The sequence below is a fragment of the Magallana gigas genome, chromosome 7, assembly GCF_963853765.1.
Source record: "Magallana gigas chromosome 7, xbMagGiga1.1, whole genome shotgun sequence".
NCBI lineage: Eukaryota > Metazoa > Mollusca > Bivalvia > Ostreida > Ostreidae > Magallana > Magallana gigas.
This window is the reverse complement of record NC_088859.1, coordinates 47,171,518-47,188,379: the sequence shown is the minus strand read 5'-3', so window position 1 is coordinate 47,188,379 and position 16,862 is coordinate 47,171,518. Positions and strand designations below refer to the sequence as shown.

At 34.7% G+C, this 16,862-nt stretch overlaps 1 protein-coding gene across 8 annotated transcripts in view; it reads right to left on the bottom strand.

Moving 5' to 3' along the window:
- Positions 1–2,632: 2,632 nt before the first annotated feature.
- LOC105337221 (protein FAM149B1) overlaps positions 2,633–16,862 on the bottom strand; it is a 34,422-nt gene continuing 20,192 nt past the window's right edge. For 4 of the 8 annotated variants that reach the window (XM_011441914.4, XM_011441891.4, XM_011441906.4 and 1 more), the window contains exons 4-17: positions 14,709–14,848; positions 14,102–14,242; positions 10,003–10,170; positions 9,779–9,911; positions 9,637–9,688; positions 9,443–9,543; positions 9,247–9,350; positions 8,553–8,718; positions 8,431–8,454; positions 6,614–6,778; positions 6,282–6,398; positions 5,808–5,886; positions 5,588–5,704; positions 2,633–4,188 (exon numbers count right to left, since the gene is read on the bottom strand). In XM_011441914.4, the coding sequence (XP_011440216.2) occupies positions 4,124–4,188; positions 5,588–5,704; positions 5,808–5,886; positions 6,282–6,398; positions 6,614–6,778; positions 8,431–8,454; positions 8,553–8,718; positions 9,247–9,350; positions 9,443–9,543; positions 9,637–9,688; positions 9,779–9,911; positions 10,003–10,170; positions 14,102–14,242; positions 14,709–14,848 (1,572 nt within the window). In that variant the 3' untranslated portion in view covers positions 2,633–4,123. Of the gene's footprint in view, positions 4,189–4,731; positions 4,783–5,071; positions 5,117–5,587; positions 5,705–5,807; positions 5,887–6,281; positions 6,399–6,613; positions 6,779–8,430; positions 8,455–8,552; positions 8,719–9,246; positions 9,351–9,442; positions 9,544–9,636; positions 9,689–9,778; positions 9,912–10,002; positions 10,171–14,101; positions 14,243–14,708; positions 14,849–16,862 lie in introns of all 8 variants that reach the window. The other 4 variants (XR_010707529.1, XM_011441865.4, XM_011441898.4 and 1 more) reach the window with 4 other exon arrangements.

The window sequence follows — 16,862 nt, the reverse complement described above, 5'->3', positions numbered from 1 at the left end:
ACGGAATTGTATTGTTTTTTCAAAACGTTCAGTTGTTAGGATACAAAATGATATTTTCAATGTATAGTGGGTCATCTCTCCACGTTTTTGTTGATTGAAATCGGTTTGTTTTCCAATAGACCTTATCTATACTATGAGACACTTAGCATGATAGACCAATTCAAACTAAATTGGCAATCTATTCTGCAATCATCCACAAAAGCTCTAAATTATAGAATTTATAAGGAAGAGTTAAAATTTGAACATTATTTTGATACATTATCAAAAAAAGATGCAATTACTTTTTGTAGATTTCGAACATGTAATCACCATCTACCCATTGAAAGTGGACGTTAGGCAAATATTCCTAGACATGAAAGATTCTGTGCTCATTGCAATAAGTGCGAAATATTAGATGAATTTCACTACATACTTAGCTGTAACTCGTTGCAGCAAGTACGCAATCAATGCTTGTCAAACATAAATATAAAAATAAAAAATGCTATATTAGTTTTAAATTTATAATGGCAAGTACAAATCACTGTTCTTTGAGGAAACTATGTGCTTATATTAGAAAAAATAAATAAAAAATGCTCCCCATGTTAGAACCCCCATACTTCACATTTGTATTAACGAGTCAGAGTTGTCTCTCTCTCTCTCTCTCTCTCTCTCTCTCTCTCTCTCTCTCTCTCTCTCTCTCTCTCTCTCTCTCTCTCTCTCTCTTACGCATGCATTGTTATTAGTAAGAAATACCACATATTGTATCATTATAATCTCTGTGTACCATATTGTGCAATGGTGTTACTACTATATAGTAGGTTTTCCGTGGGGGCACATGTGATCAGGCTATACAAGAGGTGGAAAACCACTATATAGTCAGCTTTACGTGGGGGAAAACTGCTATATAGCCATTTTTCCGGGGGAAAGATGGCAAGGGGGAAAGGCACTATATAACACCGGTAGATATTCTTAGAGTTAAATTAGGTTCAACAGACTGTAATGAATGTTGCACCCCCAGTTTCTTTTTAGAACTTAAATGCACTTATTGAGTAAACACCATTTCAGGATCTATCAATTATTGGCTCTTCCAGTTAAACAAGTTATAAGCAATTAGTTGAATTGATTAATTAGTTTTAATAAAATATACAAGCAATTAATGCACATCTTCTTACTGCCTTATGTAAATGATTTCAATAACACCCCTTGATTTTATTTTATATTGCTTTATTCAGAATATATATGTACATGTACTGTTTAAATAACTATTGGCTTTGATTTAAAGTAAATACTAACAAATTCACAGTCATTAGCTTAACATAGGTTCACAGTCGATGAACTAGGTTGATCGGTTTGTTCCCGTTTTGCACACATTTGAAAATTAGGTATCGAAAAAATGTGTGCGAAACGGGAATTTGACCAGGTGAGATAATTGCTTAATTGCTATAGTCTATATCATAGTTCCTGTAGGGGCAATTGACAATGAAATAAATAAGACATATCTACTCGCAACTGATATTTACATTTATTTTATGTTACAATATAACTTGCATAAAAGCACATTTACATAATAATTGACATCCATGTTCTTGAATTTAATTTAGAACATCGATTTGGTCATGAACAATTTTATTTATTTCTTTAAATAAAACTGATTATTGCAAAAATGTTGCGTATGTAACGTTAGTGCTTTTTGTTTAATTTCCCGCCATTAGGAAGTACAAATACATGCTGCAAGTTTGAAGAGAGAATATCATATATTAATATTTATTTATTGCTTTTGCTTACATAAATCTACCGCTAAATTTAGTTAATGAACTGTATACTACAGTTAACGATTCGTTAACTATAGTTTTCATCTGTAAAACTATATTCAACGGTTGTAAACTATACTTTACGAATGCAAATCAAAGTTTTCCTGTCTGTAGATAGACGTTGACAACAGAGTTTGCTAATAAATATAGATTCACATCTGTAAACTATAATCTTGATTCATTAACTGTAATTAAGAGTCGTTAATTATTGTCTAACAGATCGTGAAACTAATGTTATTTATCAAATAACTATGTTTTGCAATCCCAAATGGGTTTTCCAGTGTTAATTATAATTCTACACTTCCGAAACATAAATTATTGCGTTGAGTATGGTTTACAGATGTGAAATGTAGATTTAACAGCAGTAACTAAAGTTTCACAGATGATAAACTAGGTTTATAACTGTTAACTATAGTTTATGAACAGTAAACTATGTAGTGAACTGTTAATTATAGTTTACGAACTGTAAACTATAGTTAACAATTTTTAACTATAGTTAAACGTAGTTTATCTACTATGAAACTACTGGTATATCTGCTAATTTTTGTTAATTTGTGCCATATTCATGTAAACCTTTGTCATTCCAGAAACTGATCTTTCAGCTAAGTTCTGTGCCATATAGTGGATCAAAGTGCTGTTCAAGGTCATGGTCAGGTGTGTATGATAACAAGCATGGAGTTTCCAGATTGGGGCCATAGGGTTTTCCTGCATTCTTGTGCTTTAGGATTATAGCAATACCTGGGATACAGACGAAGGACAAGAAAGACAGCTGTCTCAAGATTTGGCAGATTGCAAGAAATTCACCGATAATTAACATTAAAAATCATGACAAAAGTATTCAATTCCACCTTTTAGACCTATTTATTTACAGCTATTGGTAGCAGATCACATATTGCACATAGCTACAATTAATATATTGGCATTAGTATGTTTCATGAAAAAACAGCACATACAAACAACAAATAAACAACAAGAAGTTTCTCACATACTTCTCTATCATACAGACTGCTTAAAAAATATGAGGTTTTGACATTTACCAATTGTAAAAATGTTAAAAATACAGAATAAGCATTTATAAAACATTTCAGTTTAAAACAAAACAAAAAATCATTCAAACCTTTTTTAGTTTCCCATGGTCTTTCTATATTTCAATCAACTGATTTCCTATTACAACCATCAAGCTTTCTGTGTATATTCTTTAATTCTGATTTAACCCTTTTTATTTCTTCTAAATTAGATAATGCATAAACTTCGATTCCCTCTCCAATTAATTGACAAAGCTTTGTGTATTATTTCTAAGTGATTGCTTGTCCGATTTACAAAGACCCTGAGTTCAAAATTATGATATGGCGTCTTGATTTCATGGCAGCATGCAGAGTAACAGTTTTACAAAATAAAATCCCAACTACTGTCAAATCATCATTCTCAGCTTGGGGTTGTAAAAAAAAATAAACTAAACCAGTTCTTGAACATCAAAATAATTAAAGACAAAACAAATTATATCAATATTCAATAGGGAGAATACTGGTAATGCATGAATTTTTATGTGTGACCGTTATATTTTGGCAAAAACACAGCAAATGTACATACATAACAGTAAATCATAAACCCGATTCCATGCCAAAAATTACAGTACTGTATAAATGCCATTTTTTGTAGAGTGATAATTTTTTTTCCAATGCAAAAAGGAGAACAACGAGTAACAATGCATGTAGTTGAAGAAACATCTACAAATGATCATATCTGTTGTAACTGAACAAAAATGAGAATCACATAGATTATACATTAGATCTGTGAAATAAGGAATGCTTCTAAACTTAGGAATGGAGGTAGAGGCGTGTTGTCTTAATATAAGTTCTGTATCAGACTCATAGCTGCCTGATTAAAAAATATCTAGAAGCAATATGGGGAGTGGTTCTATATACATATATTTATATACAAGGATTTCATAAGGTCAGTCACACATATATACATGTTATCACAGAAAACAGTATAACAACGGAGATCTTGTGGAGTAGATCAGTGAGTTATTTCCCTTTCCAACCAATTCTACAGTCCGACTTTTCCTGGGTTTGAGATTCTGCACCATGCTTGTTTACAAGTCATAATATTGTCACAACACTTAATAACAAGCCAGGTAATCGGCAAAACTAGAGCTGATCCTGAAGGTCTCTCCATGCGTCTACGCTGTCCAGCTATGCTCCGTATACACAGACGTGATCGATTGGACCGGATTCTCCCGATGGGGTGTCGGGAGGAGTCCGCATTGAGGGGACTGTCTCCACTGTCAGGTTTAGATTTGGCACTTGTTTGGGCAGGGTTAAGACCTGAGGTTAGGATCTCACCAAAGAACTTCGATACCGTCTGTAGGGATTATGTTGACTAGGAGGAGAAGGTGCTGTAACAGACAAATAAATTTGGTGTGAGTCAAATATTGTATTGTTATGAAAAATTAAGACATCAGTCACATAACTGGAAATTCTAGTGATAAACAATATCAATATTATTATATCAACCACATCAAGGTTAAATGTTTTGTAAACATACATTTACAATTAAAAAACGTACAAATGAAAAAATAAATGAAAGATGTACAGGGTACATTGATACAATAATTTACATTAATTTCTCACTTCTATGATACGTTTATAGCACTATACAACTTTTTTAATTGCCAATGCAAGGTTTGAAAAATCAACATTTAAACAGCAACACAATGTTTATGGTAAGTGCATTGTGATTCAACACAAGTTGAAATTTTCATAGTCTTTTATGATGAGAGATAAACTCAAGATGATGCAAGAAATTCAGACACACAGGATATAATGGTGCATCAAGAAACTGCAAACAGGAACGGTTAAATGAACGGGGAAAAGATTTTTGTTCCAAAGAACAAGAAGACTGGGTAAAAACGGGCACTTCCTGCAGTGAGGATGTTTACCTCAGCTATCTGGGAATTTTGGTGATTTTGGTGATAAAAGTTGCTTTGGACCTGTTGTATAAACAGAACAATTTTTTTCTTTATAGCTGGCACAACTTATAACAACTGATTATCTCATTATTTTCTCTTGTATTTACATTCTTATTTTTTTGTGAAAGCATAGAAAACAATAATATTGAGTACGGTAATACATGTAATTGGTAACATTCCAAATACTGAGAATACTGCAAAGCCAAAAAATGTAAAGCTGAAAATTCATGCAATATAACATTAGAACATAAATGTGTTGTATGTTGGTGAACTCTCTGCACTCAGTGTGGTGAGTGTAAATACTGGCTACCTCAGACCCCCCATGCAGTGTCTATGCCCTTATCAGGTGGTGCTGCTGAAAAGGAGATTTGAACACAACAGTATTGACGCAGATCCGTTACAGCCTACTGCTTTACATGGATAATTTGATCACTAATTCACCTATTATTGTAAAGAATTTCTGATCATCATAGAATTTTACTTATTTTTTCACTTTCATTTATTCCTCCTTATTTTTCCTACCTTATACAATATCCCAATAAAGGCTAATCAGTTTTAATTTAAATGTGTATGTGCTACAACAGCTGCATGCTACCATAAGAGCAATTTAACACAATTCTCATCAACAAATAAATTTGAATGCTATCCAGATGAACTCTACATATGGGTTTTCTGGTTATCTTTATGACACATACATGTATAACACTTAAAATGACTGCAGATCCAGCTAAATCAGTGAAAGGTTCGCTACACTAGGATACTATGAGTACTTTAAAGAAGGATCACCCACCCCACATCCAGTTACCGTGATGACTGAGTTACTTACTCCATTGGTTGTGGTAGTCCTGGTTGACCTCAGCATCCTCCATGATGTCAGGTGGGAAATTGCTCAGTTCTGATGACGGCTGTAAACCACTGCCAGTAATCCCCAGTATGGAGGGTCCTTCAAATGTATCAAACATGTCAGACAATGGTAACTAAAACACTAAAGAACTTGCAAAACAAAGAATTGCCCGACTTCATTACGACTGTAAGTAAAGTGTTACCTATCATTTGTGAGTTCCTCTGGGGCACCAAAGGGGTGGAGGCCCTTCTAGAACTGGTCCCTCCCAAAGGGGTATCAGACTGGAATGACACACATCAATGTTAATACAAGAGGAAAGCCACAAAAGGCACAAGTTTACCCTTGATCAAACACATCTATCATTTTTGTTGTTTTGAATAGATGAAGCAATGTTTAACTTCTATTAAGGTTGAAATTGCAGGAAGATAATAGCAGACGTTGCAAGTAAATATAGAGACCCTAAAGTGGTACGAAGACATTAGTAGACAGAAATGTGAAATACACGGAGAACTAAACATAAATGTAAACAAACTTTGCAATAATTTGATAAAAAAAATTTCAATGCATATCAAAAAGAAAAGTTTTCTTTTCTATTTACCAGCACATATACATCGTTTTGAATCTATGCAGGTTGATGATCAAGCTCTGGTGTGTATAGATTTAAATTAGCACTTACCCGCATTGCATGAGTTGTACTTGGCCTGGCATCAGACGACATAGTGTACCTATCTCTAAAGCTTCGGATATCTTTATCTACAGCACTACTTGCACGATTTGCACTATACACTTTTTTCTAAAAGCAGACAAAAAATGTAAATTATTAAGGAGAGCAAATTTAGAATATATATCCATTCACCACTATAATTTGGTATGAGTGTACAAATAAAATCTTTAGTCCAATATTCTACACAATAAGTAAAGCACAGAGAAATGTTCTGATCCATGTATGACCGTCTACAGAGGTTTAGCAGGAGAGGACATACAACATACACCTGGCCAAGTCCTCACCTGTGCTCGTCCCTGGCTAGGACTGGGGACTACGTCCCGTTCAGAGCCCAGAGGGGGTAAGGTCCCATTTCTTTGGTGATGTGTGGGTGGGGAGGAGAGGCGCTCACTGTGAGGGGTAATACGAGTCACCTTAAGAGCCCCACTCGGCCCTGGCTTCTCATCCTCCTGTAAATTGAATATAATCTTATCTAATGCAGTCATATTGAGTGCATTTGTACATATGCAATTCCACATTCTACGGAGGTATTCTACATCCCAAGAAAATTCTTACAATTTCTAATCATTTGATATTATTTAGATGATGACACACTCCTGAATTAAATATAAACTACAAAAATTAAATATTTTGAGCAAATTTCTTTTTAAAAAGTGCATGGATTATTTGAATAACTTGGAGTTGGACAGATCATCAGGGTGTAGATATTGGTGCAGAAACAAATAGCATTAACTCTCAAGGCAGTTTTAATTCAGAAAATCGCTACAACACTTGCTTTACAGTAAAAATTTATGGATTGAAATATCTGAAAAAAACATATATCTAAACCTTTCCCAATAACTTGAAGGGAATTTGAATAATAAAAAGAATCACTTATAAGTCAATTTTAATTAATAAGTATTTGTATGCATTTTATGTGTACTATATGTACATGAACATCACATTTTGGGAACACAACAGTCATACTTGAGTACATTGATTTTACATCAACTTAACCTCCGCCTATCTCACTGAGCTATGTTGATACACTACGGGAAGATATTTCTATCAGTGTTTAAGCAATGTCCAAAATCTGTTTACAGGGTGTATGCAGTGCATGCAGTAACCTAATTTTCTTGCACCTTTTTTTTTAAAACAAAAATAATGGAATCTGATGTTACACAGGCCTTTTTTTAGCTATATTTAAAGTAGACCATGCTTTAAAAAACAATGTCTTTGTACTGTACAATGAATTTAAAAAACTTGTTGAGAAGTTTGAAATGATAAGGACTATAAGGCATGATAGATGTACCACTATAATGAGAGTAAAAAATGAGATATAAACATTTTTTTGGCATATTGGAAATAATTCACAATATTAATATCACAGCTTGCTGTAAATTAAAAGCTTCCTATAATTTAAAAAAAGAATTCATACAAATATTTGTAAAGATTCATTATCATGGTGTTGGAAACATTTAACAAATAGGTTAGCGGGTCGTTAATATGAAAGAGATGTACTTTCAGTTACAAATAAAAAGATCATTAGTAACATTGTTATTATGTATTCTACTCCAAAATTATTTGTTCCTAATGATAAAACAATGGACAGCTAAAAAGCCTTCAAAACATTATGATTAATTATCAATGATTTAAACTTTGTATTGAAAACATAAATTTTGCTGTAACTGTTCAATATAATCCTTAATCATACATCTGCTATATATCTGTGTTCACTATTAACAATTTTCCTTGCAGTTATGATAGCATCTACTTTCTGAAATTTTTCCTGGTTTTTCTAGAACCAGCAACTTTCTAATGAAGGTTACAAGTACTCAGTTTCTAAACACATGCACAACCAATCACTGAAGACATCCATTTCAACAATACACAGGGTGTGTAATCCCTTTAGGGTAACTCATCATAAATTGCAATGCAAATCTGAAATTAACTTAAATAAATAAATTTCAATGCCCAAGGGAAATGAAGTCCAGTGGTCTTGTGCTTGTGTGTCTAAATGCACCTTATTGTCTACAGTACATGGTTTCTATTGATCTAAGTTGGTCTTATACACCCTTTAACCAAAGACATGTAGAAATGAGAAGACAATATGAAAACTCACTCTGTGTTTCGTCTCTCGGATAAGCTGAGCAAATGAAAACGTGGAAATGCATGAAAATATGCAAATCATTGCAAGCTTAACAGAAAATGAGTAAAAGCAAAGTCAAGTGGTAGAACTCTTACCACATTCGGGGTTTTTGATCTGTTGTCAATGGGGGCGAGTCTGATGAGGCCGCTTCTGGTGCTCCGCTGCTGAGTCAGCTTAACACTGATTGGCCGGTTGGACATCTTGAGGGAGGGGTTGGCACTGGAGGCAGGGCGGGCTGTGTTAATTATTGGGTCCGAGTCACTACAAAATAACCAATTCATTCAATAAGCTCACTACAAAAAGCTGACAGAGGTTGCTCCCAATTGCTTTCTCCTGGCATCACCAATGAAGGACTGATCTAGATTGGATTTTTTGTCACTGAATGCAACATGCTACAATATGACCAGGCTTTTTCAATCCACATATTTCATTTTCCAAAAATGCTTTTCTTTCACAAATACCTACCTAGCATGTCAAAATGTAGGCAAGGTATACATATCACCAGAAACAGAAGATGTCGTGTAATAAAATATTGTACTTTTCGCAGGTTAAATGTAATGGTTCAAAATCACCAGTCAAAAATTGGGGAACCTGGGCTATATGAATTACGTATCTCATAACCGATATACCGGTAGTTTGCATTCTTGCAATACTAATTAAGAATAACTTTCTAGACAAACAGTATTTTGAAACAATATGTAACAAATGAAAGTCTTTTCACATACAATCAAGCCTTAGAAGTTGCTTCAGACTGTTTTGATCATGAATTAAGATCTGAATATGCCTTACGTAAGTGATGTGGCTTCCCGACTCTGTAGTTTTTTTGTGGATATGTGGAGAACATTTTCTAATCGTGGCCCAGTCACTCCTATTGTTGTGTTGGACCTCTGTATCTAAGAAGTTAAAAATATTCCAGGTAAAAGCAATAGTAACATCAACACAGAGAATGAGCACAGTTTCACCTGAACACATTGTCATGCTGTACCTTGTTGTTAAGGAAGCTGAAGGAAGGTTCCCTGGATGAAGGAAGTGGATGATCGGCACGGATCTGATCCAAAATGGGTACTCGAATAGGCTTTCTCTCATCTATGATAAAAATACATAAAATGTCTAATCAACATAGCCATAACTAGTACAATATTCTGGTCTTATGTAAAATAACTTAAAAGTTTGACTTACCGAGTACCATCATTGTGTATTTCCTGGTGAGAGGCTGCATCCATGATACAATCTAAAATTCAGAATTACAGAAAACCAGTTTAGGTGACTATGTAATAAGTTTACAGTTTGAAGCAATGTATTAAACATCTACTGATTTTACCTCCTGCCAGATAGCATCAAATGCTGAGCTGATGACACTGTCTTTGATGCTGGCATTGGGCGTTATTGGGGGATACCCAACCCTTCTTCTTCTGGGTGTTAATTGCTTCTTGTCATTTGAGCTTTCATCATACCTAAAATAAAGGTGTTTTTTTTGTATATTCATCATCTTTTTTTTTTCAAGAGTTTTGGCTAATGCACTGTACATGTCTACATGTCACTTACACATCTTTATACTCGATTGCTATGATCTCCTCGTAATCTCCCTCCTGTTCAAATATTTCCTCCTCTAGATGAGTGAACTCGGTGAATGGAGCATCAGAGCCCTGCCTGTTGGATCGAGCCTCAACAGGGGGCTTCCTAGCTTGAACCCTTTTCCCTGATAATGATAATCTACAAGACAAGAAGATCACAAGAAATAAAAAAATTATTACTGACTGTTTAAAAATTGCCCATTCTTTGCTTCATATTCATGCATAGTACATGTGTCACAAGGAGGATTTTATTCCTTACGAACAATTTTTTGTACTTATATTCTGTGTTTAAGAACACCAACCATGATTATTGTTTGGTGAACAGAAAAGCAAGCTCATGGTTCATTCTTACTTGGTACTGATATCAATTTGTCAAGAATATGTATATGTTTTGTTGAGAACAACACAGACCTGCGTTCATAAATATCTAATCATGCTTTTTGAATTTACATCTCATATAAATATTACCTTCTCCACCTGAATCTTAACATATATGTTAACAAATTTAGTTTAACTACTAATTAAATACAAAGACAATGTGATTTAAGTACATTTTCTGTTTTTATATTTTAAGTATATATATATACCATTAACAATAGGGAGGCACAGTGGTGTACTGGAATTGTGCTGGAGTGGGGTCTCAATTTGAAATTGTGAATCTAGAGTGGGCTATGCACTACAGTAACTATTGGAATTAATTGTTCCACTGTCAACAGTTCTGGAAAAATAGTCATATTACAGAACTTTCCACCCCCCCCCCCTTAATAAAAATAATAACAAGAGGCCCAGGGGCCACATCGCTCACCTGAGCAACAATTGCCTTAATTCTGATCAAATTAGCATTACAGTATCAAAATATCTTGACAACTGAGTACAGTAGATCTTGCTAAAAAAAATTGAATATCTGCCAATTTTTATCCACCTCTTATTTTTTAGTAAAGCCCCTTTTGTTGTTGTACCTGTAAGAAGATTTTTCTCTATTCCTATAACCCCCCCTCTCCCCATTTCGTGGCCCCACTATTCTCTAGGGAATCATGGTTTCATCAAACTTAAATCTACCTTTAATCTCATAACCTGTGCTTTCACACTAAGTACTGAGTTTTGGACCGAAAACTTTCCCAGAATATTTTTAAGGATTGTAAAACTTGATCCCCCAATTGTGGCCTCACGCTACCCCCGGGGACCATGATTTGAACAAACTTGAATCAACACTTCCTGAGGATGCTTCCATTTTAATTTGAGTTTTTCCTGGCCTAATAGTTTTTGAGAAGAATTTTTTTTAAAGATTTTCTCTATATATTCCTATGTAAAACTTGATCCCCCAATTGTGGCCCCACCCTACCCCTAGGGACCATGATTTGAACAAACTTGAATCTACACTACCTGATGATGCCTCCACTCAAAGTTGAGCTTTTCTGGCCTAATAGTCTTTGAGAAGAAGATTTTTAAAGATTTTCTCTATATATTCCTATGTAAAACTTGATCCCCCAATTGTGGCCCCACCCTCCCCCCGGGGACCATGATTTGAACAAATTTGAATCAACACTTCCTGAGGATGCTTTCATTTTAATTTGAGTTTTTCTGGCCTTATAGTTTTTGAGAAGAAAATTTTTAAAGATTTTCTCTATATATTCCTATGTAAAACTTGATCCCCTAATTGTGGCCCCACCCTACCCCCGGGGACCATGATTTGAACAAACTTGAATCTACCTTACCTGATGATGCCTCCACTTAAAGTTGAGCTTTCCTGGCCTAATAGTTTTTGAGAAGAAATTTTTTAAAGATTTTCTCTATATATTCCTATGTAAAACTTGATCCCCCAATTGTGGCCCCACCCTACCCCCGGGGACCATGATTTGAACAAACTTGAATCAACACTTCCTGAGGATGCTTCCATTTTAATTTGAAATTTTCTGGCCAAATAGTTTTTGAGAAGAAGATTTTTAAAGATTTTCTCTATATATTCCTATGTAAAACTTGATCCCCCAATTGTGGCCCCACCCTACCCCCGGGGACCATGATTTGAACAAACTTGAATCTACACTACCTGATGATGCCTCCACTCAAAGTTGAGCTTTTCTGGCCTAATATTTTTTGAGAAGAAAATTTTTAAAGATTTTTCTCTATATATTCCTATGTAAAACTTGATCCCCCAATTGTGGCCCCACCCTACCCCCGGGGACCATGATTTGAACAAACTTGAATCTACATTACATGAGGATGCTTCCACTCAAATTTGAGCTTTTCTGGCCTAAAAGTTTTTGAGAAGAAGATTTTTAAAGATTTTCTCTATATATTCCAATGTAAAACTTGATCCCCCAATTGTGGCCCCACCCTACCCCCGGGGACCATGATTTGAACAAACTTGAATCAACACTTCCTGAGGATGCTTCCATTTTAATTTGAGCTTTTCTGGCCTAATAGTTTTTAAAAGAAATTTTTTAAAAGATTTTTCTCTATATATTCCTATGTAAAACTTGATCCCCCAATTGTGGCCCCACCCTACCCCCGGGGACCATGATTTGAACAAACTTGAATCTACACTTCCTGAGGATGCTTCCATTTTAATTTGAGCTTTTCTGGCCAAATAGTTTTTGAGAAGAAGATTTTTAAAGATTTTCTCTATATATTCCTATGTAAAACTTGATCCCCCAATTATGGCCCCACCCTACCCCCGGGGACCATGATTTGAACAAACTTGAATCTACACTACATGAGGATGCTCCCATTTTAATTTGAATCTTTCTGGCCTGATAGTTTTTGAGAAGAAGATTTTTAAAGATTTTCTCTATATATTCCTATGTAAAACTTGATCCCCCAATTGTGGCCCCACCCTACCCCCGGGGACCATGATTTGAACAAACTTGAATCTACACTACCTGATGATGCCTCCACACAAGTTTAAGCTTTACCGGCCTAATACTTTTTGAGAAGAAGATTTTTGAAAAATACCAACAAATTTTCAATATTTCTCAATTATATCCCCTTTAAAAAGGGCGTGGCCCTTCATTTGAACAAACTTGAATTCCCTTCACCTACTGGTGCTTTGTGCCAAATTTGGTTGAAATCTGCCCAGTGGTTCTTGAGAAGAAGATGAAAATGTGAAAAGTTTACGACGACGACGACAACGACAACGACGACAGACAACGGACAAATTGTGATCAGAAAAGCTCACTTGAGCCTTTGGCTCAGGTGAGCTAAAAACTATACATAATATCAAAACCAACTAACAAACAGACAAACAATGAATGATATCTTCCAGCAACAAATTGTAGATTTACTCTGTTTTCTGAATTTAGGTCAATATCCTAGCAAAGGTAATAGCTTTTAAGTCATCAACAATATTGGTTTTTCCATAAATCCTCTGATTTAGATATTTACAAAGCGGGTTCCATGTCATAAACCTGAAGAATGAAACATCATTATCTGTGCATGTGTGCATTGTGGCTAATGATAACACAGTGACTCAGCAGTAATGGGTGATGTAACGGCCCAGGGACTGCAGGCATGGATCAAGTGTGTCTTATCTGACTGTTGTGACTGTAATTCCATGATGCCATGTCATAAAATATAACAACCTAATCAGGCTAATATTAAAACCATGCAGACTGATTGTTAAATTACTGGCTCTCGGTACACCCTGTTTTATCAGATATGCCAACAGATTGCTATGGAAACTCATAAACATGAACAATAAATATTTAAAAATTCATTCTCATCATCCACTTGAAAAAAAAAAAGATGGTATCTGCAGGACAAGCTGCTGGGAAGTAATTACATAGGGACAGGGTGGATGAGGATACATCTATTTTTAGGTGTTCTAAATTAATTATTGACGAGAATTTACCTCGTTAACACTAACGCATGAATTGAACCCATATCATGAAAATTTACAGCATCATTTAAAATTTATTCATACTTGCCCAACACCCTTTATTACAAAGTTAGATGAAATTACAAACTATTACTAATTAATCAGAAAAGAGGAAAATCAATAAACAGTAATTTTAATCATTTTATATCTTCAATGAGCCTCCTTTTTCGACTCCATTACTTAGCCGTCGACTCACCCCTGAATATCTTGAGTAGCTGCGATTTCATTTTCTGTGACATCCACCAATCCCAGGCTTCCGGTCATTGGCCGCGACCCCTCACGTTCTATCAGCTGAAACCCTTGGTCATTTGGACTCATAAGCTGATTTCCCAGAATTCTAAGGAAAAAACATTCAAATTTCACACAAATATGAAACAAACAAATTATTGGGTAAATTATTTATATGTAATACAAGTATAACGTAGTGCAAAGTTATATATAAACTTCTTGATTGATGTATCATGCTTTTAGAGAATATTGTAACTTGTGAATTAAAAAAAGAAAAGGAGTGTAGATTGAAAGGGTCGTAGTGATCCAACCAAATTTGTCGTGATTCTACAGGGCCAAGTTCTCAACATGTTGTGTATGACAAACAATGAAACTCACAATAGATTTCCCACGTGTTCTTCCAATATCAAATTATCAAAAATTGAATTTCAGAACTGAATGCATGTCCTTGAGAGTTTGATCTGATTTCTATTAACCATCAAATTTCACAAAAGAACAGGCTGAGTGAAATGTAACTCCCTTTATAACGTCTTCTCAGATATTGATGAGAACATGAGAGACGTGGCGACACACACCTGAGATGTGGGAACTGAGCTCCCCATTCCTGGCACTCCTTGTGTATGTAGGGTGGGGCACCGCCGCTCTGTTCAAACAGCACAGAGTCTATCTCATCAAACAAGTTTTGTACAGTTTTGGCAGCTTGCTTGTCAAACTCCTGTAAACACAATGTTTTAAAGTTATAAATAATGTTTAACACCAGAAATGTACGTCTAAAATAAACTTAAATTAGATTTCAGTAAGAATATATGAATGCAATTCATTAATGTAACCTGGGTCCTTTAACATAATTAATATATCTGATATTCTGGGTGTTCATTAGAGACAATATGATGCTTGCATACTGCCCTGGATATATCTAAAACCTTGCTTGTTTTTTATATGGTTCAATCTGCTCTCATTATCATTATTTTGAATTTAATCATCAAATTAGAGTCCGATATAAGTTGCGCATGGATGAAACATTAATACATTCAAGTTACCAGTAAACAATACTTTATTCAATAAAATACATGTAATGAATAGGATTAAGCAGCAGGCACAGCCTATTTTAGCCTTCCCCCTTATAAAAATGTATCTGATAAAGTCAGCACACAGGTTTACAGTACTGATATGAATAATTCTATGTGAATTTGTTGTGAATAGAAATTTAGGTCCCTTGCCTAATGATATAAGGACTTGATTATAATAAAACTGCAAATAGTCAAAAAATCTTTCAAAAATAAGTAAATTGTATTATGAAATAACTTTTCAGAATGTTGAAGATGAAATAATCATTCGTATAAAACAACTGCAAAATTGAATAATTCAAATCTAGAGAAAAACAACTCGCAATGAAAATTATACTCTGTGAATATTAATCACTTTGAAGGTATCTAATGAATCAAACTACCAGTATATTCAAGTGGTATGTAATTATCTATTGTGGAACTTGGTCCATCAATTCTACTGAATTCTAAATGAAGAACAAAACTTTTCATCAATACATTCATCCCTAAACTAATAGAAAATTTGTTATTAATTTGCCATAAAATGGCTGATTATATTGATTTATGCTTGGGATTAAACAGAGAAGAGGGTAAATCAACATGGCGCTCCGGTATCCAAGAGATGTCAACCGCTTCTTTCTGCAGGGCACCAACGGGTATAAACCAACTGATTGGTGAAGAGGAAAGTTACGACCATGCCATCGGGTATTGATAGAACACTTACAACGTGGAATAGAAAAACACGTAGAGTGTGATAATCGACTTGTCCCAGACCCAAAATAGCAGGGCCCTAGAGCTGGGACACACTTCTGTATGTCAAAATGACAGATAGCCCCTCTCCGGAGACTCTGCCATTCAAAACTCTATTCTTATCGTGTGGAAGCTGTTGACAAAGTTCAAACTCTGCTGTCTGTTGCATAATATTCAAGAGGGTGTTTACTTTGTTGTCATCAAAAAGCCTTCAAAGGACTTGAGGTTTCTAACAAAAAGCTTTTAAACTTGCAACATTAATTTTCATAAAGAGACAGGCACCGACTTCTGTAATTGGTCTTATTTTCATATCTTACAAAGTCATTCAAGCTTGACATTATGTTTTGGAATCCATTAGAAAATTTAGTTCCATTACACTAGAATCATTCTTATTCTCCTAACCATCACTCTGCAATACAGCAAGGTTCTAAAAATCATTTTTAATATATCTTCAGTGAGTTAGTTACATATGGGCAAGCTTACAGTTAAAATATCTTTAAATTACCAAGCAATTTGTTTGGTGGCCATTTAAATTTTCAAAAAACAATCTGCCTTGTTTTGAAGTTTACTAAATGTTTTTCAAACAAATGGTATAGATAAAACCAAACATTCATTTAATGAATTCACAAATTACCAAGGCATTACTCTAGTGTTAGAGGGTTAAGTAGCACCTGTATATTTTAACTATCAAACAACTATCACCTGGTATTTCTAGGATTTTGTTAATATTTGTCCTTCTGGCTAAATTATTTTCTGATTCCTCCCTAGTTTATATTTACTCTAGATGGATGTCTCAATCTAAATTCTTTACATTTCTTCAACACCAGAATATGAATACAATATCCCCAGATATTGGGCCCCCTTACAAGTGAACAATTTATTGCTAAATTTGAAGTGGTTAACTTTGCTGTTGCCTGAATAAGCCTTTTATCT